We start from the raw sequence: 20,587 nt of genomic DNA, 5'->3' as shown, positions 1-20,587 counted from the left end.
TCAATCAAGTCCATCACTGTTCCTCATTTCACTTTCTTATTTTGGCTGAGCCTGTAAAAGTGGCTCAGCCGACTAGGGACTGGTACCCTAGAGACTAAAGAACTATGAAAGGTACAGAGAAGTCTAGAAACCCATACAAGATGTGAAATAGAAAGAACATCTAGATGAGAAAAGTTTCAGTATCTCAAAAATAGAAACAGCACAGGTCAATGACTTCAAGGACTTTACCAATAAGACAGACAAAGCATGTAGGATAAACAAAATGTCCTCTTAAGAAAACACAGTCTTGTACAGTATCACTGAGAAAAATTTAAGATTTTCAGGTTATCATTAACAGCAGTTTTAAAAGGGGGGGTAGGCATTTCTCTCTGGGACTACACTAAGTAGAGGCCAACAGTGCCTCTCTATGCATCAGATCTTTAATAAAACTCTGTAAAATACATCCTAAAATATGGATTTTTAACTGTAGTGATGATTTTTGTTAGAATTATCTGAGAGCAAACATGCTGCACAGTACTGAGTTAAGAATTATCAATTACCACAATCCTGCTAAAACAAAACAGGCAATATGGTTAAGATGTGAAGATAGGACTAGTCCTGAGTTCCAGTAAGACTGTTGTAATAAGGGGCGCCTGGGTGGCTCAGTTGTTAAGCGTCTGCCTGTGGCTCAGGTCATGATCCCGGAGTCCTGGGATCGAGCCCCGCATCGGGCTCCCTGCTCAGTGGGAAGCCTGCTTCTCCCTCTCCCACTCCCCCGGCTGTGTTCCCTCTCTCGCTGTCAAATTTTAAAAATTTTTAAAAAAATAAATTAAAAAAGACTGTTGTAGTAAGTAGAATTGAGGTAAGAATTTAGCTCAGTATGTGCCCAATATGACCAGTTAAATTATATAAAACTGCTCTATACAATTCAGGGGTGCCTGTGTGTGGTGCAGTCGGTTAAGCATCTGACTCTTGGTTTCAGCTCAGGTCGTGATCTCATGATCCCATGCTCAGCAAGGACTCTGCTTGAGTTTCTCTCTCCAGCTCCTTCTGCCCCTCCTCCCCAAACCACCCCACTCTCTCAAAAATAAATCTTAAAAAAAAAAAAAAACCCTGCTGTATCCTTCGATTTCCTATAAAATCAAAATAATGCCAACTTTGTGACTTTTGTGAATATAAAAATCAGCAATTAATGTGAGGTACAAAAGCACCCCAAAATAGTGTGCTCCCTTTCACCTTAACTTAAACTTGAAAATGTAGGAATCGGAAGAACTACCGAAGTGGTAAAGATAACTTTGACTAAATTCCCTTATATTACAGAGTCATAATTGGCCTAACAGCATAGTAACATCAACTGAACACTTATTGCAAATGCCAAGGACTATGCTAAGTGCTTTAACCTTCACTATTGTAAAAGCCAAGTTGGTAAATCATACCCATTTTGCAGGTAACATAACTGAAGCTTAAGATAATATTGACCTCTTTAAGTTTATCCACAGCAGTGATCTGAGCACTGTTGAAATAAAACTCCAAAGCCCATGTTTAATACACTGCAGACTATTGTGCCTCAGTAGCCAGACACATTTATCTTCTCCCACCAAATATCTTGCTGGCCTTCCTTTTGACTAACAGTTACATGTAATGAAGTTCTTCCTATTTGACTGCCTGCCTAATATGTAATAATATAATACCCCATTAGGATTATCAATGCCTGTAACTTCCCTTTAAAACTATCATTCCCTATCAATGCCTGTAACTTCCCTATTTCTCTTGTTCTTCAATAACCAATTTTTTATTTTCTGGTAGAATTAACAATGGTATTAAAAATAGTCCAAGATGGGCAGTAACCTGCCAAATGGATTGCTCCCTGGGAAGATAAACCTTGTGGCTATAATAATCAGGTAACAATTATACTTAATGTTTTAATCTTGGCTCTCGTTTGCTATGGAATCTTTCATTAAGTATTTAAAAGGTAGCTACAAAACAAAAAAACCAGATAAGCACTTTTTGAGTAGCTTAAAATTATAGAGAAAGCAATGGTTTAGAAGCAAGCAAAAACTAAAACAAGGTTTAGTTACTGCCAATCCACTCCTAAAGATACCTTTTTTTTATAAAGCATGTCCTGGACACGCAGAACAACTGAAAATTCTCCCTTGCTTTATGAAAAAGGAAAAAGCACTATGAATAAAACATTTAGCAAACAGAAGTAAGAACATAATGACACCCCCCCTCCTTTGGATTGTTTGTAACAGAAATATTTCTAAAAATCATTGCCTGGCTAAAGTTAATATGGACAAATGGATATGCCAAAGTTGAAAAATATGTAAAAAAGACTGGAAACAATAAACACCTACATTATGTCAGCTCCCATGCTAGGTACACTTATAAAAGGTTTTTTAATCTTCCACTTAAACTTTTTGAAGGAAGTATATCATAATTTAAAAACTAAACACAATCTAGGCAGTAAAACAACAATACCAACAAAAACTTATCTAAATTACACCAAGTAAAAACCACCCCCATATATGATTCTCAGAATTGTTCGACCTCAAGTTAATTAAAGGACTCAGATTCAGAGCAACAGTTGGGTAAATTGTAATTTTTTTATTGGAAAACAAATATACAACTTGGAATGGATTTGAGGCAAATTGTGCCATAAGCAGATTTTCTTTACGTGGCTAAACAAAGTTTAAAAAGCAAGTAACAATAAAAGAAAATGTTTCTGGTACAGGACCAGCAGTACAAAAAAATAGTGTACGAGTACCTGGATAATACACCCGTTTTGCAATAGTGCAACTTTTAAGTACATATTGTTGACTGTCCATAGTCCACGCAGAGTTACAACTCCACACTTCAACAACAACATGCTGACAGTTCCTAAAGAAAACTACTTAAAAAAAAAGGCATAACCCAGATGTTCCCTCATTTGACCAACTCCATCTAAGTTTAGATGTGCAGAAGGGCTTAGATATATCCAGAGTAAGCCACATGCAACATGTTACTTGATCAATTTTCTAAAATAAGGTTTCAGGACAATGACAGTAAGATAAGGGAAGAAAACATGGAGGAATGAAGTCCTAATTACTATACATGCATATTTTTTGACAGCAGGGGGAACCTTTTACAGATAAGTTACAAACAAAGAAAAGGCAAATAAACAATTTTGTACAAGAAATTTAACACATTCTGTACAATGTCTTCACTTTGCTGTCATCATTTGTACAAACTCTGAAAAAGAAGAAGTACACAAAAAGTTGCGTCAATGGCAAAAGACTGGCAAAACCAATCACATTACTCAATCTCTGAGCAGTCTCCAATTCCCCTTTCTTTCCTCAAAAATTTACAGTACAAAGGAATGCTAGTTTAGGCTAGAGTTGTCAAGCTTTGTCAAGGCTGGAACTTCATAAACCAAAATTATTTAGGATTATTAATCAATAAACCAAATTAATGCTTTAGACAAGCTATTTAAGCATTTTTGCTCTTTAGTATAACATGATAATTTTGAATTGAAGCATAAGTAAACAGTTTCAGACTAAAGCTAATTAGAGGGATAATACATCCAATGAAGGAAGGAAAATCACCTTTCACTTTGAGGATCCTGAAATAAGTTTAAAGCTTTTCAAATTGTTCCACAATCATTATAAAAAGATTGTTTTAGCACAGTCTCAAGTACAGTGCTTCTCAAACTTTAATGTGCATATGAAATTGTCCAGCAATTTTGTTAAAATGAAGAGATTCTACGTATATGGTAGAACCCGACAGTAAACAGTTCTAAAAAGTTGTCAGGTGATTGTGATTTTTGCCTAGTCTGTAGAAAATACTCTGAATAGGAAAAGGTTTGTAAATATAAAAACTGTTTTAGCATCTTCATTTGGCGCGGGGAGGGGAGTGGGGGGGGGGGGAGGAGTCACTAATTTTGACCTATGAGATATACAACAAATACCTGTAACTTAAAATCAACGCACAGAATGAGGTAGTGAAAGATTTACCTTCATAGTTTACTTGACCATCACCATCAATATCTGCTTCCCTGATCATTTCATCAACCTCTTCATCTGTTAACTTCTCTCCCAGGTTTGTCATCACATGGCGAAGCTCTGCTGCACTAATATAGCCATTGCCATCCTAGAAAAAAATTTAGTAAGATACCTAAGTAAAATTAGAGACTCAGAGTTGGAATGAAAGTTTAGTAAGTTTACACTAAACTTCACATTAGGGAGAAAAATATACTTTAGAAATACATACCAACCAAAACCAATCTATAGCAGACCAATAAATTGTCACGGAGAACAAAGCAGGGTATCATACATTAAAATCACTGTTTCTGGGCGCCTCGGTGGCTCAGTTAAGCGTCTGCCTTCGGCTCAGGTCATGATCCCAGGGTCCTGGGATGGAGCCCCAGGTCTGGCTCCCTGCTCAGTGGGGAGTCTGCTTCTCTCACTGCCCCTCCCCACTGCTCATGCGCTCGCGCTCTCTCAAATAAAATCTTAAATAAAATAAAATCTGTTTCTTAGTTCTAAAGTCAGTGATGCCTCCTTTGCCAAGATTCATCCTCAAAATTTAACAAATCCAATCCGTGAACACCTACCTTATCAAACACACGGAATGCTTCTCTAATTTCTTCTTCACTGTCTGTGTCTTTCATTTTTCTTGCCATCATTGTCAGAAATTCCGGGAAGTCAATTGTGCCATTACCTGAAATAGTTTAGTTGAAATAGTACTAAAGAATTTAAATGTCCCCCTTTAATTCCCCCTCCCCAGAGCCCCAATTTAAAAAAACTTACCATCAGCATCTACTTCATTAATCATGTCCTGTAACTCTGCTTCTGTGGGATTTTGCCCAAGAGACCTCATTACAGTTCCCAATTCCTTCGTTGTTATAGTTCCATCACCATCCTTGTCAAATAGTGAAAAAGCTTCTTTGAATTCTGTTTTAAAGAGAGACCACAATCCAAACATACAGGTTAACAATAAAAAGTAACCTCCTAAATGACATGTATTAACTCTTAAAGCAAAGGTATATATGGAGGTTAACACCTGAAATCAGCTTTTGATTCCTCAAGAATTAGGTGGGAAAATCTTGTGATATTTCAAACATCTTTAGCTAATCATACCAATATATATTCATATTGACCTATCAGCAAGTTCTTTCACCTAAAATCTTACAAAAAACTCCAATATCTAGACCAGATAAAAGTCAAAATTATTCTGGGTTGAAGGAGGCAAAGAATCAAAGCCCCAAATGAGTGGCTTCTCTATTTTCTATTAAAGCTCAGAATATAAAAATAAGACTGCTGGTACCCAACATGTGTTTCTATAACAACTATATGCATTATATTCAGAGTAATCCTCGAAAGTTAAAATTAAGTCTCTTAAAACCTACTAATTTAAGGGGCACCTGGTGGCTCAGTCGGTTACAGGTCTGCCTTCAGCTCAGGTCATATTAACAGAGTCCTGGGATTGAGCTCCATGTTGGGCTCCCTACTCAACAGGGAGTCTGCTTCTCCCTCTCCCTCTGCTCGAGCTCTCTCTCTTGTTCACTCTCTTGCAAATAAATAAAATCTTAAAAAAAAAACCCTACTAATTTAAGAACAACAACAACAAACCCTCTAAACTTCAGAACAATATGCAATAGGCCAGTTTCCTTTTCTGAGATATAAGGAACTAGCACCAAAAATCTATAATGATATTAACAATGGGATGATCAAGATATGAATGGCCAGTTTTAGCTAAGTATTGTATCACTGACAACAAAGATAATTTAGACCTTTCTTTAGAATATTATTACCTAACATCTTAAAAATCATCTTGTGAAATTATGTTCCTTTTAACTCACCACTAGATTACATGGAAAGCTGTTGAAGCAACAGTCTAGAATACCTGGCTTCCCCATTTATTTCATAAACTAAAGCAGAGATTGAATTTGGTAGTGCAAGGTCATATAAATGAACTAATAACAAAAAGGCAGTATTTTCTGGTAGGGTACTTTTTAAATGCTATCAGACCCTCTTCGCAAGCAAATCCAAAGGCAGTTCCAAAGTTCACAGGGCTAAGTTCCCTCAACGTTTCTATGCATTTGAAAATACATACCTGACATGTTTAATAGTTTGCTTCCTCTTATATCGTCCAAGGCTATTTATTCCCCCCTGCCTTTCTATCCTTGCTCCAATTTATACATCCCAGTTTCAATCCATCATAATCTCTTCTCTGGACTCAACTACTCTTCCACTGATTCGCCATTAACACGTATCATGTCTCTTAGCTTAAAACTAAATTCAAACCTTCTGTTTTTTCTTGCATGCCTGCCCTTATCTCTCCCCAAATCTTGGGAAGCACCATTACTCGTATCCCTTTCTTCTACCAATCCACTATTAAAATTACTTCCAGCTCCAACTCATCAGTTGAAAATGCCAAATTTACCAGTAACGACCTAGTTGCCCAATCAAACAAGTGTGTTTAAGTACATGAGGCCATATAGCATAGAAACTAAAAGCAGACTTTGGAACTCAACTGCTTGGGTTAAATAATCCCAGCTCTGCTACTTACTAGTAATGTAACCTAGGCAAGTTAAGTTACTAAACCTTTTCCACCTCAGCCTCCTCATTTTTGTTAACTGGAATAACTATCTACTTAAGTTTATAAACTTCATTAATTAGTAAGCATAAAGCACTTAGAACTATATCTGGCAAGTAGTTAAGTGTCAAGAAAAAGATGATCTCGTTTTCCTACAGCATCCAAAACTACACTGAGAAACTCTAAACTTCCCTTGGGTTTCACAACAGTACCTCAGTTTACCTACCTTACACTGCCAAAGGCTCTTGCTCCTATTTATCTCTCACACGTAAATGTAACCAATTTTCTTATCCCCTTTCCTCTTTCTGACCATCTCATCTATGCCTACTCATAATGAAGGCTTCTTTAGTCTGCTCATCTCTCTCAACATAATGCAGTAATTCCCCACCCTTATCCACAGTTTCGCTTTCTGCCATTTCAGTTACCCATAGTCAACTGCAGTCCGGAAGCAGAGGATCCTTCTGGCATACCATCAGGTCAATAGCAGCCTAACACTACATCACAATGCCTACATCATTCACCTCACTTCATCTCATCACATAGGCATTTTACCATCTCACATCATCACAAAAAGGGTGAGTACAGTATATAAGAGACCACACTCATATAACTTACATTACAGTATATTGTTATAATTATGTTATTGTTGTTCATCTCCTACTGCACCTAATTCATAAATTAAACTCTATCATACATATATGTGTATAAGAAAAACCAGAATTTGGTACTGTCAGTGGTTTCCGGCATCCACTGGGGTCTTAGAATGTATCCTTCCCACCACAGATGGGAGGGGCTACTGTACCTTTATTTCTGACTTCCTACAGGACATGTCCCCTGGGCTGACCCCAAGCAAGACTTACGAAAATCAATTCTATATTCCCCAGCAACCCTAGGAATGCAAGCAAAAGACACTTTAACTCTCCCCTTGTGAAATCTGTCAACAAGTCCTTTTGAATTCTCCCATGTCAATATTGCCTGATTCTTTTTTCATCTCTACAAGCAGTATCTTGTTTCACGCCCCGTCATCTTTTGCCTAGACTATTACAATAGCCTTCTAACTGGGTTCTTTATTTAAAATTACCCACACAACTACCCGGGTCATATTACCTTTTTAGATTACCACATTACTTTCTTCTGTTTAAAATCTATTAACTACTTACTTACCTTTTAGACCAGGTTATCACTGACTAGTTGGCAGTTTACTACATTCAGTATTAACATAGTTCCGTTCCATTTGAAATTGTTTTCAGAGAACTCCCCTGGTATCACAAGCTTAGTAGCAAACTGATTTTATGAAATTAGCCTACAGTAGACTAACTAGATTGACTCAATGACAAAAATAGATAAATAAATCCCACAAACAGAATGTGACGAAGACATTTCCATTTTACTCAGGGTTTTTTGTTTTTTTTTTTAACAGGATGTAGAAATACTGTCTAGAAATGCATAAACTATTAGGGTTTGAACACATGGCATTTATCACCTAATAACTTAGGCTACAAGAAAATTAAAGCTTAGAAACAGGATTTTATTTACATTACATTTGCTGCTATAATACTTAGCTACAGATATTAACACTATCATTACGTGCAAAGGCTTCCAATGTGTAACTAACTATAATCATTTTACTGTATGACTTAATTATTAAGATGTATAGTAAGTTTGTATGTGTGTGTTCTTATTTTCAAGGAGTTTTAAAGTATATTAACTTTTTTTAAAAACAGGCTCCACATCCAGCATGGGGCCCCACGCAGGGCTTGAACTCAACCCTGAGAGATTAAGACCTGAGCTGAAATCAAGAGTCGGATGCTTAACCCACTGAGCTACCCAGGTGCCCCTAAAGTACATTAATTTTAAAATGCTTGCTGGAGGGGCACCTGGGTGGCTCAGTCATTAAGTGTCTGCCCAGGGATCGAGCCTTGCATTGGACTCCCTGCTTGGCGGGAAGCCTGCTTCTCCCTCTCCCTCTCCTACTCCCCCTGCTTGTGTTCCTTCTCTCGCTGTGTCTCTGTCAAATACATAAAATCTTAAAAATAAAATAAAATAAAATGCTTGCTGGAGTAAGTGAAAAACAGAAAATAAGACCATATCTATGCTATAACTACCAGTTTATGGATACAAGAAAGGAACAAATGGCAAGATTTATTCCCAATTTTTATTTGTATTTTTACACTCGAGCCAGAAATACCTGTAAAACTCCTTGAAATAAAAATAAACTCAAAAGTACCATTTAAATTCACCTGCCCTTACAGCTCACTACCTTACTTCATAACTAGTATAATCTTTATGTATAGAAGCATGCCATTCTAAACTGTAATTCCCAGGAATGACTTGAATCAAGTGCCTATTTACCAACTTCCATTTATTTAGAAAATTCTGAACTTAATAATCTCTTAAAGGGCTTGTATCAGACTTTTGTTGGCACTATATAAACTGAATAAGCTTACTATCTTTCATCAAATTAAGTTTTACCCCTACACTGACCTTTAAAAAAGAAAAATTCTTGTAGGATTTTCCTATTAGTCCCTGAAGTGTCAAATGCCAACAACTAATGACATCATGGCAGAATCATCAACAAAATTAACTAGTTAGTGATGTCACAATGAACACTTTTGGATTGCTCTTTAAGACTAGGTAATGTAAACAATTCTAGTAACTTCATCTAAACATGCTTTTTCTATTTGCTGTTAGAAGACTTTCTAAACAATGGGGCGCCTGGGTGGCTCAGATGGTTAAGCGTCTGCCTTCGGCTCAGGTCATGATCCCAGAGTCCTGGGATCGAGTCCCGCATCGGGCTCCCTGCTCCTTGGGAGCCTGCTTCTCCCTCTGCCTCTCTCTCTCTGTCTCTCATGAATAAATAAATAAAATCTTAAAAAAAAAAAAAAAAAGACTTTCTAAACAAATCTGAAGTAGTAATGGTTATCATATAAAGTTAAAATAGCTTAAAAAGAACCTTAGTATATTCAATGTTGATTTACGCACGGAGTTTGTAAACTTTTTTTGGTAAAGACTCTAAGATGTTACTGATTACCACCAATTACAATTTATCAGGATAAAGAAAATAATTTGTTTCCCCTTCAAAGGTGGACATTGAAACATAATCAAATTTAGAAGGAAGGGATTTCGGAAGGAGGCAGAATAATTCTTAGGATAGGGTAGGTAGTATTCTGGAACATTTTTTGTTGTCACACACCTCTGAAAAGAAGTGTATCCATTCTTGAGTGCTTAACTATGTGGGAGTCACAGGGGATACAAGAGGCAACAAAAAGGTCCCCAATCTCACAGGGTTTTACTTTAACAGTATAAAAGCTTTGACTCCTTTAAAGGTTCACTAAAACCTGGGGTACAAGGACTGGTTTTAAAAGCCTAAGAAAACACAGGATAGGGAGAGAATCTAGAATAGATTTTCTCCCATCCCCACTGGAAATTTAATTATATAATGAAAGCCAACAAAAAGACCAAATTTATCTTAAAGTAAATGTTCCAGTGAACTACTACTAGTATTCTTTATGAAAATGCTATCAGTCTTTGAAGACTGATCCTCTTGTATTTAAAAGACACACAGTTTTAATAGTTGTATGTGTGTTTGGGATCAGTATGAGCATCAACTATGTGATAGATACCTTAAATAATACATTTTCTACCTTAAAGTGAAAATGCTGTGCTGTGTACAGCAGGGACAACTACCTGACTGGGAATACCAAGAAATTAAAGGTAGAGAGGAAGGCCAAATGTATTAGAGAAGTTAAGAGTTTAAGGCTGGATATATGAATTAGCCTGTCACTTCCTAAGGATACATTATTTAAAAAACAAAACAAAACTGTTTTAGAATAATTTATATTTCATGGATACATTTAAAATAGTATAAATGAACAAAGAAACTAGTTCCAAGCTCTGCTTGATTACTTCAACACTCAATACATGCAATTTATCAATCCTAGAAAGCAAATCCCAGATTTAAGTCAAATTCGCACAGTAAATAAAAATAAAACCTGCTTACATTTGGTCCTTCATGTTAATAGCTTCCTACTTCATATAGTCCTATCAAGTAGTATTTGTGATGAATATCTGAGATTAGTGATTTCTGGGTCCCCCAAATTTGTTTATGTGGAGAGGGGGGCTTACTTTAAATGGGCTATATATAGCTGAGTTCCAACTGGGCTTCTCAGTTTTCTCTAGCATTAAAAAAAAAAAAAAAAAAAGAGCTTTAGTGCTTTTGAACACTTCAAACTTCTTGCCTGCCAGGAAAACTATGGTAGTTAAAACTGCTTGATGCTTGTGTTAATAAAAGCCTAAAGAGAGTAAAGGAAGAGTTTGAAAAGCATTTCAACACTACAATGAACTAAAAAAGAAAAAAAATCCTTTAGCAGGTTTCCCCAACATTTTTTTTTTTTTAAGATTTTATTTATTTGACAGAGAGAGACACAGCAAGAGAGGGAACACAAGCAGGGGGAGTGTGAGAGGGAGAAGCAGGCTTCCCGCTGAGCAGGGAGCCCGATGCAGGGCTTGATCCCAGAACTCTGGGATCATGACCTGAGCCGAAGGCAGACGCTTACATGACTGAGCCACCGAGGCGCCCCAGGTTTCCCCAACATTTTGAAGTTAACCAGCCACCTCAAAGTGTTAGAATAAAATCAAAAGTACCAATGTTTAATGTTATAGCATAAAGACAACATGACATCAAGTTTTACATAACAATTTCACATATTTCTATGACATACCAAAGGAGACAAGATTTAAAAAGCTCATTTCAACAGCTGTTATTACTGTTCCTTAAGACAAAATTCAACTTACTACACATTTAGAAAATAGAATGGTAACTTTTGGATCTAAGTTTTTCTCTAGACATAATGGTTATTCCTGACTGATTCTACATGCAATTCTAAGGTTAAAATATTAGCTACTTTAAACTGGGGTAAATTCAATGTTCCTTTCTGATTCAACATTTCAAGTTACCTATTACTTACTACCTGGCTCTTTTTTTCTTATGAAGAGTAATTTGGAGTTGCAGTGTTAAAAACTGCCCAGATGGGGCGCCTGGGTGGCTCAGTCGTTAAGCGTCTGCCTTCAGCTCAGGTCATGATCCTGGGGTCCTGGGATTGAGCCCCACATCAGGCTCCCAGCTTGGCAGGAAGCCTGCTTCTCCCTCTCCCACTCCCCCTGCTTGTGTTCCCTCTCTCGCTGTGTCTCTCTCTGTCAAATAAATAAAATCTTTAAAAAAAAAAAAGAACTGGGGCGCCTGGGTGGCTCAGTTGGTTAAGCGACTGCCTTCGGCTCAGGTCATGATCCTAGAGTCCCAGGATCGAGTCCCGCATCGGGCTCCCTGCTTGGCAGGGAGTCTGCTTCTCCCTCTGACCCTCCTCCCTCTCATGCTCTCTGTCTCTCATTCTCTCTCTCTCAAATAAATAAAAATAAAATCTTTAAAAAAAAAAAAAAAAAAGAACTGCCCAGAATTCATGTTTTAAAGATAATCTTCAAGAAAAACAAAGACCACCACCACCAAGTTCCAAAGTACGCCGCCACATAGCCTAAAAACTTGCCTTTCATTAGTTAGCCCCCATACATCTCTCACAGGCAAGCGTACCTTCTCATTTGCCAAGCAGGTTCAATCACTGTATTGTATTATACCGTCTGTTACTATCTACTACATAGATCAAAGTCAATTCTTTCATAAAGGTATCTTAGTTTGAGGTTGGCTGTTCAATTTATAATAAAATCCAGTGGGTACCGTTTAGCAAAGTATTTCTTACCTGCAATCTGCTCTTCAGTCAGTTGGTCAGCCTATAAAGAGATCACAGAGATAGGTAAGTGACTTCAGAGTATGTAGATCAGCAGTTAAGTTAAAGAACCAAGTTTCAAAACTTTCAGCGTTCACCTTGTACCATAAACTACATTTAGTATAACACTCCTTAGTATGAGCAACAAACATAGATAGAAAATGAATACGTTTTAAGGTAGAAAATGCATATTAAGTAGATAGATTTATCTTCAAAACTAAGTAGTCTTGACCAAGATTAATACCTAAACCCCAAGTATTATTTCAGAATACATATGAAAGTCTCAATTTCACACAAATTGAAAAAAAAAAAAGCAATTTGGCATACTAAAAAATTTAAAGGAAGTTGTTATTCTTCTAAAGCAAAGAGAGAATCCAACAAAAACACTGTTAACTTTCTCAAAGTTAAGATACCTAAACTTAAGCTCACCTCTTCTGATAAATAAAAATGTCCAAGGACTACATTCAAAATTACCTCTATAAATGGTTAAACACATCATTTGGACATGAAAATGATTTTCCAAACCTAAAACAAACAAAAAACCTCAAAACACTACGCAAAAATCCCATCTATTATAAAGATAAAAATCCAAGCTGTCCCGGTTGGGGCAACATGAAAGCTACCAGTTTTTACTACTTCTCCTCACCTGCCAGGCAAATGCAAAGAATCCAGGATTCCCAACATTTGAACTACATCATTTACTAAATGTTAAGTCAAGTCATTCATTTTCTCTTCACTTTTGAAATCCCAATGTGAGCCCAAGGTTTTTGATGTTTTTAGCATACAAAGAGTCACTATTTTTGCTTTAAAAAAAAAAAAAAAAGGCCAGGCATTTGCTAAAGGCCTTTATAGATATTGTTTTTATTCAATCTTCACACTAACCTTCCCTATCTTACACATAGGGAAAGAGGTTCAGGTTAAATTTCAGGGAGGAGTACAAAATTAGTAACTAGTGAAGTCAGAATTAAACACAAAGGTGTTAGATGTATTCACTGCCTGTAAGTTTTAAATGCAGAGTACCATAATATACAATAAACATATCTGCAAAATACCAAGGCTCCTTTTTCTTTATGTGGCCTTCATCTTTGGACATTTCACCATTTACCAGTACATAAACCCATGAAGCAACTGCTTATGTGGTACTACCACTAATCAGACCCAACCTTCTAATATTCCTACCTATATGGAATCAAGCATTCTGTGATTAATCCATTTATCAGTATGAAAGAATAAACACTGCCTGGTTTCATTCTTTTTAAAGAACACCTTAATGAAAAATAATAGCATAATATTTCTCTAGGGGACAGCATGAGAAAATTTGGGGAGGAACCCAGAAAGCGTAAGTTTCTCTCCCTGCTCAACAATTTTGATTTGACCTCGATGCAAACTCAACTTGTTTCTATTTTAGAAAAGAAAAAAAGCAAAAAGCCTCGTAACTTAAAATTGAAGAGGCAATAATTAAGTTCAAATGCAGGAGTTAAAAAAAAAAAAAAAAAAGGATCAACTTTTATCCTTCCAAATCCCAATCCTCCATCTGATATAAAATCAGTCATCCTCTGTTTTCCCTAAGGAGTAAGATTCAAAACCCGGTAAATCCACTGACTCCATATTACTTTGTTAGAGGCTATAAAGGATTTACTTCTACTCTGATTCCATTTTGAAGGACTTCTATCATTTCTGAAAAAAGGGCAACATGGCAGAGTGGGGAAAAAAAGCTTAGTGTTTTGAATCAATGCTGGACATACTAGTATCCTAGCTCTGCCACTTAAAGAGCCATGTGACCTTGGACAGGTTACTCAACTGCTCAGTCAATTTCAGTCGTACAATATTAATACCTACCTTACAAGGTTATTGCACAGAGTGAGAAGCTATGTAAAGGGCCAACCCAAAGAGTTCAGTGATAATTATTTTATATATATTAACTAATCAAAGAATCTGTAATGTTAAATATGAACCTGACTAGTTCAACTTCCACACAGCAAACATGCATGGCATCATCACCTCTTGCTTCAGAGACTAGCAGGGCCCACATTAAAGCCCTCATAGAGACTGTTATTATATGCAGGCATTTTGAAGTTTATTTTCTTCCTGGTATACTTTGTCTTTTATCCTAGTCATCTGTATACCAGATCAATTCTTAAGAAATACTTATGGGGACCAAAATATACATATGCACATGTGTGCTTTTCTTGTCATATAATATGGAGATGCCTATTTTAAACTTAGCCTTTCTAGGAAGTTATTAAGTTTAAAATGTATTGGGCGCCTGGGTGGCTCAGTTGTTAAGCATCTGCCTTCGGCTCAGGTCATGATCCCAGGGTCCTGGGATCGAGTCCCACATCGGGCTCCCTGCTCCGTGGGAAGCCTGCTTCTCCCTCTCCCACTCCCCCTGCTTGTGTTCCTACTCTCACTATGTCTCTGTCAAATAAATAAATAAAATCTTTAAAAAAAAAAAAGTTTAAAACGTATTACTGCTACATGGAAATTTATTTAATTTACCCTTCCCATTCATTTACAACTAAGCGTTGCATAACATTGTCTAGTGTCTTTCCTAGATATCAGAATATAAAATTAAACATCATGAATAAGTATTTATTAGCCATCTTTAAAAAAAAAAAAAAAACAGCAAACCTACCATTGTTCATGTTATCTTTGATTTAAGCTGAGAAAATACATTTCCATAAACTGCAAGCACGAGGTGCAGCCCAGGGACAGATGTGGCAGGTGAAAATCAGTTTAGGACTAAAGACTTAGTTAAGCTGAATGTATGGAAAGGCACAGTATTGTGAAAGCTGAAGGAATGATTGCTATGCCCAGGAAAGGAAACAGTGTTGTTCTCTCAACAGGGAGGTAGGGGTGGATTTTGGGAAAGTGCATTTATATTAAAGCTAAGAAGGAAGGAAGGAAGAAAAGGATGCTAGCTATAAAACAAAACTTTAAAATTATCCGATTTTGCTTGGAAAGTCCAAATGTAATGGCCCCACACCATCTCGTCCAGCTCTCCAACTCTAGGCAGACACAGTCTTAGAAAAATTCACAAAGGAGGGGTGCCTGGGTAGCCCAGTCAGTTAAGCGATGACTCTTGATTTCAGCTCAGGTCACGATCTCAGGGTTGTGATCAAGCCCCGCCTCCCCACTGGGCATGGAGACTGCTTAAGATTCTCTCTCCCTTTGCCCCTCCCCCACCTCCCCCAAAATAAAAAAATTCACAAAAGAACTTCAAGGAATGAACTATCAAACAGAATGCTAAGTTACTCACACAGCCTTAAAAATGCTCCTCGATTTTGTTGCAATGTTTCAAGAAACTTGAAGTTTTTCTATTTACTACTAATCCAGAGTTCAGGGTTTTAAAATAAACTTTACCAGCAACATTCAGATTAAGGCCTACTAAAAACAAAAACACACCATTCCCTAGCACTCTAATTTGTAAGCCTTTTCCAACTACATGCAAATAAATTTGGTTCTTATTTCTGTCTATGGAGAGTGCCATTTTTTTAGAACTAGAAGAATTATCCTTTTGGGAAAACTCAAGCTCATTAACATGTGTGTTTATCTCAGTAAATAATAATCCACTACAGAGATGACTGTTCTTACTCCTTTATTTCTACAACAATTGATAGAATTCCTCCTCCTGTTCATCACTCCAGAGAAAGCTTCCGGGCATTAGTATACTCCCAGATTCCACACCAGACCTACTGAACTAGAATCTGCATTTTGAAGATTTGTAAACACTGAGAAACATTAATCTAGACTAATGTGTGACCTGAAAAGTGAATGCATTATGTACCTATCAAACATTTCCTAAACGGCATTCAAAGTATATATGGATACTCCTGGAGTTTATCTAGTGAATGGCAGTTTAAAAATAATCCAAAATTCTTATCTGAATAAATGTATGAATCCACAGGTTTAAAATGGAACACAAACTTCTAGCTTTCAATCATTCGTCTTTATTCCAAGTTCTATTTAGATACTACAAAGCATTAAGTAAAAATTTTTTCACAATTTCAGAAGTCAGGATATTTGTTTTACCTATATTAAAAGCAGTCTTTAAATTATTTCAGAATTAACAGTTACCTTAATTCTACAGAACAGCACTTACTATATAGCATCTTAGACCAAAAGAGAAACCATTATAATGGACAAATTATTTCACAGAAATAAGGACTTTCACTAAAGGCCTACTTTGATCATTGTACCTAAATCTAGAACTTTCTATATATTTTTAATAGGGCCATAGCGAAGTTCTTCAGTGTAACACACACTGATCTACTTGCAATTTGAGATACAATAATGATTATTCAGACAAGCACAAAACTTCCTACCTCTTCATATCTCTTATCACCTGGGCCCCAAGTCCTCTTAAAGCAATCCCTGGCTCTTTCAATGCACGCATAAACACTACATGTAAACCCAAGAGCTATGTGAGCAATCTTATTCCCCTTCCACACAAACTCTTATTCTTTAAACCTGACAGAGTCCTAATTTTAAATCTCCAGGTCTTATAATTATGAAGTTACCTTAGGACAACTTCCATGTTAATTTTATGTAACAATGACTGTCAAATTGAACAAACTAACTGAAAACCCCCAAAGCAACAATGATGTAAACAGTAACTACAAAAGCTTATCATCACTGGCACAGGACCATGTAAGTGTAAATACAAACTGTATGCATCACTAAGAAAATCTATCCAAGTTCCTGACTCAAGTATCAGACTGATTAGGTAAAAATTTTACCATTCATTTAAGTTTTTAAAAATTTACTGCGCAATTCAGAACCTTGATTACATGCATATAATGTACACCTTGTTTCATCTAAAAGTAAAAAATTCAACTAGTATGTGCAAATTCAGAATAAAATAATTTAAAATATCAAAATAGAACGAGTGCATCAAACTTAAATGAACACTAGTTTTATCCAAGGTGAATTCCTCTCCCCACACCCATACAGGCTGGAGGTTTCAGTTGGCAAGGATTCCCAACTCCTGTTTAAGATGTCACCTTGCCTTCTGGACACACCCATCGCTGTTACCACTTGGCAGACGAAAACACCAAGTAGGTATTGCAAATTACCGCCCTCATTAGATTTTTTTTTTTTTAACAGGAAAAAAACAGGGGTTCCGGTCTCAAGTGACAGGAAAATGCTTTTTAAAATTCCCTGCTCCCTCTGTCCCCGGTATACTTTTCTATCACTACAGTACTTGACAGCCATTACTATATAAAAGAATTGAACTGCACGTTACCATGGTCTGGCATTTTCTGTACGGAAATACGACTCATTTTCAAGGGAGTTGGAGCAGGGGCAATGCTGTGATGATGGTTAACATTAGGAGTGCACGTGAGTACTTAAGAATAGGAGAGAGACACTGGCCCTTTTCAAATGTTACGGCAGGATAAAAGCGACTTTCACAACAGAACGTCAGTCACCCCAAAGCTTGCCTTCGGTAGGTGACTAGAAAAAGCCTTTCAGACCCAAGCTGGAGCTGACGACTTTCTCAAACAAGATGCGCACTCTGAGGGTGCGCCAAACTTCCAACGACAAAGCCACTTAATTTTTTTTTTTTTTAAAGTCCAGCCTGGGTGGTGGAAGAAGGCCCCAGGACCCCAAATCGAGTGGAAAGATCAGGATCCACCGAGCTTCCTTCGCGCCACCGGAGGGGGATGGGAAACTACCGAAGTCGCCCTCCCCCACCCATTCCCAACCAGCCAGCCCCGCAGCTTCGCGGGCCGCCGAGACCTCCGCAGCCCTGCAGGTGCCAGCGCAGCAGCTGGAGCGCGAGCCCAGCCGAGCGGGCGGCGGCCCTGGCCCCGCCCCCCCGGCTGCTCCCCGCCCCGCGCGGGCTCAGCCCACACAGCGCGCCGCGCCTGCTCGCGCGCCCCCCGCGCCCCCCCCCCCCAGCCGGCACGCGGGGGATGCGGGCTAACGGCGGCGCTGGCGCTCGCCCCGGGCTTCGCGCTACCTCCCGCCCCCTCGGCGCATGGCGGCCGCAAGCGGACAAAGGCGCTTCCTGGCGCCAGCACTAACCGTCCGTTGGGCTTTTGAATCCGGCCCCGGGACTGACCTTTCGAGATGCCCGACCCGAGGCTTTTGCCCTCCCGCTCTCCCCCGCCCTTCCACTCCCTCGTCTCCACCATGTGCTGGGCTGCCCCCCACCCCGGATCCATCAACCTCACCCAGCCAAACCCCTGAGGAGCTTCAGCGCCTCACAGGCAATGCTCCCGGCCCCCGAAACACTGGGGGACTCCTCCCTGAGGAGAATGACGATGGGGGAGCACCTGCGACGCAACTGCCCCGGTGCCCCCAGTCTCTTTCGCACCATCCCTCTGGCGAAGACCACTCCTAAAGGATGTGGGCGAGCAGCGTTCCCTTTAACAAATTTGCTTCAGCCTCGTCCCCCCTCAGGCCAAGCGCCGGCAGCTTCGCGACGCACTCACCATGCTGCAAGCGCTACCGGTCTCCAAGAAGCGACCACACAACCACTCGGCTCGCTCGCCCCACTCGGACTAATTCTCCCCCTCCGCCCCCAGCGCCTCATAAACACCTCCCTCCGCCAGATCCCTCCGCCGCAAGCCAGATAACGGAACATCGCAAACGAGTCCCGGCTAACCCCCTCCTCTCTAACTCTTCTCGGGACTCCTTTATCCACTGTTATTTAGCCGACGGGGCAAGAGATAAAGGAAAGTAGGCGAACGAATGACGTAAGTGGGTTTCACTCCCCAGCGAGCCCGTTTAAAGGCCAGGGGAGTCGCGCCTGAGGGGCGCTACTTTGCGGCGCGGAGGAGAATCACTGTGGCGATTCGTGCCCGATGATCGTTGAACCGGCCTCTGATTGGCTGGTTCGTACCTGCAATGCGTCACTCGGGCTCGCAGCCGCCGCCGGGACGCGGTGCGGCTTCTGCCGTTGCTGCTCTGGCCGCGCTGTCCTGGCAACTGCGCCAGGCGGCAGAGTCTCTTCTCTTGCGCTTGGCTGAGAATCTGCCTCCTCCACCCATCCTTCCCTCCCACACTCATACACTTTCCCGCCCCTTGTGCGGGGGTAGGCGAAAACACCTTAGGCAGATAAAGATTGACGCCGAAAGGCCCCGCGCTCAGCCTCTCGGCCTTGCGGAGGCCACACGTTTTCCATTTTACTCCCTCACAAAACCAATAAAAATCTAGGTGAGGATAAATGCAGTTGCTTAGCTGAGAGACGAATCCGAAAGGGCCTTCCGTTTATACTTGCCATTCTCGTTTCTTACCAGGGGTACTTTCCCAGAAAAGTCACTCAGCAACCACGGTATCCGAAATTCGGTGGGATTAGTCACTGGTTTGGAGTCAGACCTGGGTTGGTTGGTGCACTTTCTTAAGATGTGTGACCTTGGATGAGTCATTCATCTTTAGCCTCATTTAGAAAATGGAATAATAATACTTCTCTGAAAAAGTTATTGTAAGGATTAGGATAATATAAAGATTAGAGTTAATGTAAAATGTTAAAGTATCTGGCACAAGGTAAGCACCCAACAAGTGGTCGCTGTAATATACCTTCCCCTCAGGACAAATTTGCCCTTTTGGATCTCTAACCTCTCAGATTTAAGTGGACATTTAAAAAAATATGTTTAAGAGTTGGCTCCTTGGAACTGGAACCCTTGTGCACTGTTGGCGGGAATGTAAAATGGTACAGCCACTGTGGAAAACAGTATAGCAGTTCCTTTAAAAATTAAAAGAGAATTACCATACGATCCAATAATTTCACTTCTAGGTATGTACCCAGAAGAACTGAAAGCAGGATCTTGATAATGGTATGCCCATATTCAAGGCAGCATTACTCGCTGTAGCTAAAACTTGGAAGCAACCCAAATGTCCATCAGTAAATAAATGGATGAGCAAAATGTGGCATATAAGTACGTTGGAATATTATTCAGCCTCAAAAAGGAAATACTACAACATGCTGCAACATGGATGAACCTTGAGGACATCATGTGGTAAGTGAAACAAGCTAGTCAGAAAAAGATACTGTATGATTCCATTTATATGAGGTACTTAGAGTAGTCAAAATCAGAGACAGATAGTAGTTTACCACAGGGGCTTACCAGTAAGTTGTTAGATAGTGGTTACCAGGGCCTGGGACAGGGGGAATGGGGAGTTACTGTTTAGTGGGTATGGAGTTTCAGAGCTACAAATGAAAAGAGTTATGAGATGATGATGTTTGCACAACATTATGAATGTATTTAATACCACTGAACTGTACACTTAAAAATGATTAAGATGGTCAATTT

At 39.1% G+C, this 20,587-nt stretch overlaps 1 protein-coding gene across 1 annotated transcript; it reads right to left on the bottom strand.

Moving 5' to 3' along the window:
- Positions 1 to 2,563: 2,563 nt before the first annotated feature.
- CALM2 (calmodulin 2) lies at positions 2,564 to 18,881 on the bottom strand. The gene is made up of 6 exons (XM_035001619.1): positions 18,767 to 18,881; positions 12,303 to 12,333; positions 4,764 to 4,907; positions 4,568 to 4,674; positions 3,969 to 4,104; positions 2,564 to 3,207 (listed from the first exon to the last, which is right to left on the bottom strand). The coding sequence occupies exons 1-6, from the start codon at positions 18,767 to 18,769 to the stop codon at positions 3,179 to 3,181; spliced, it is 450 nt and encodes a 149-aa protein (XP_034857510.1). The 5' UTR covers positions 18,770 to 18,881; the 3' UTR covers positions 2,564 to 3,178.
- Positions 18,882 to 20,587: the final 1,706 nt, after the last annotated feature.

The sequence above is a fragment of the Mirounga leonina genome, unplaced genomic scaffold (assembly GCF_011800145.1).
Source record: "Mirounga leonina isolate KUSES-001 unplaced genomic scaffold, KU_Mleo_1.0 Mir_125, whole genome shotgun sequence".
Classification (NCBI taxonomy): domain Eukaryota; kingdom Metazoa; phylum Chordata; class Mammalia; order Carnivora; family Phocidae; genus Mirounga; species Mirounga leonina.
Note: the sequence above shows the minus strand (reverse complement) of the source record. Positions and strands in the feature narration are given on the sequence as shown.

Coding starts and splice junctions, on each gene's coding strand:
- CALM2 (XM_035001619.1), bottom strand. Junction 4,675..4,763: donor TAATGAAGTAGATGCTGATG/GTAAGTTTTTTT, acceptor AAACTATTTCAG/GTAATGGCACAATTGACTTC. Junction 4,105..4,567: donor CATTCCGTGTGTTTGATAAG/GTAGGTGTTCAC, acceptor ATTTTTTTCTAG/GATGGCAATGGCTATATTAG.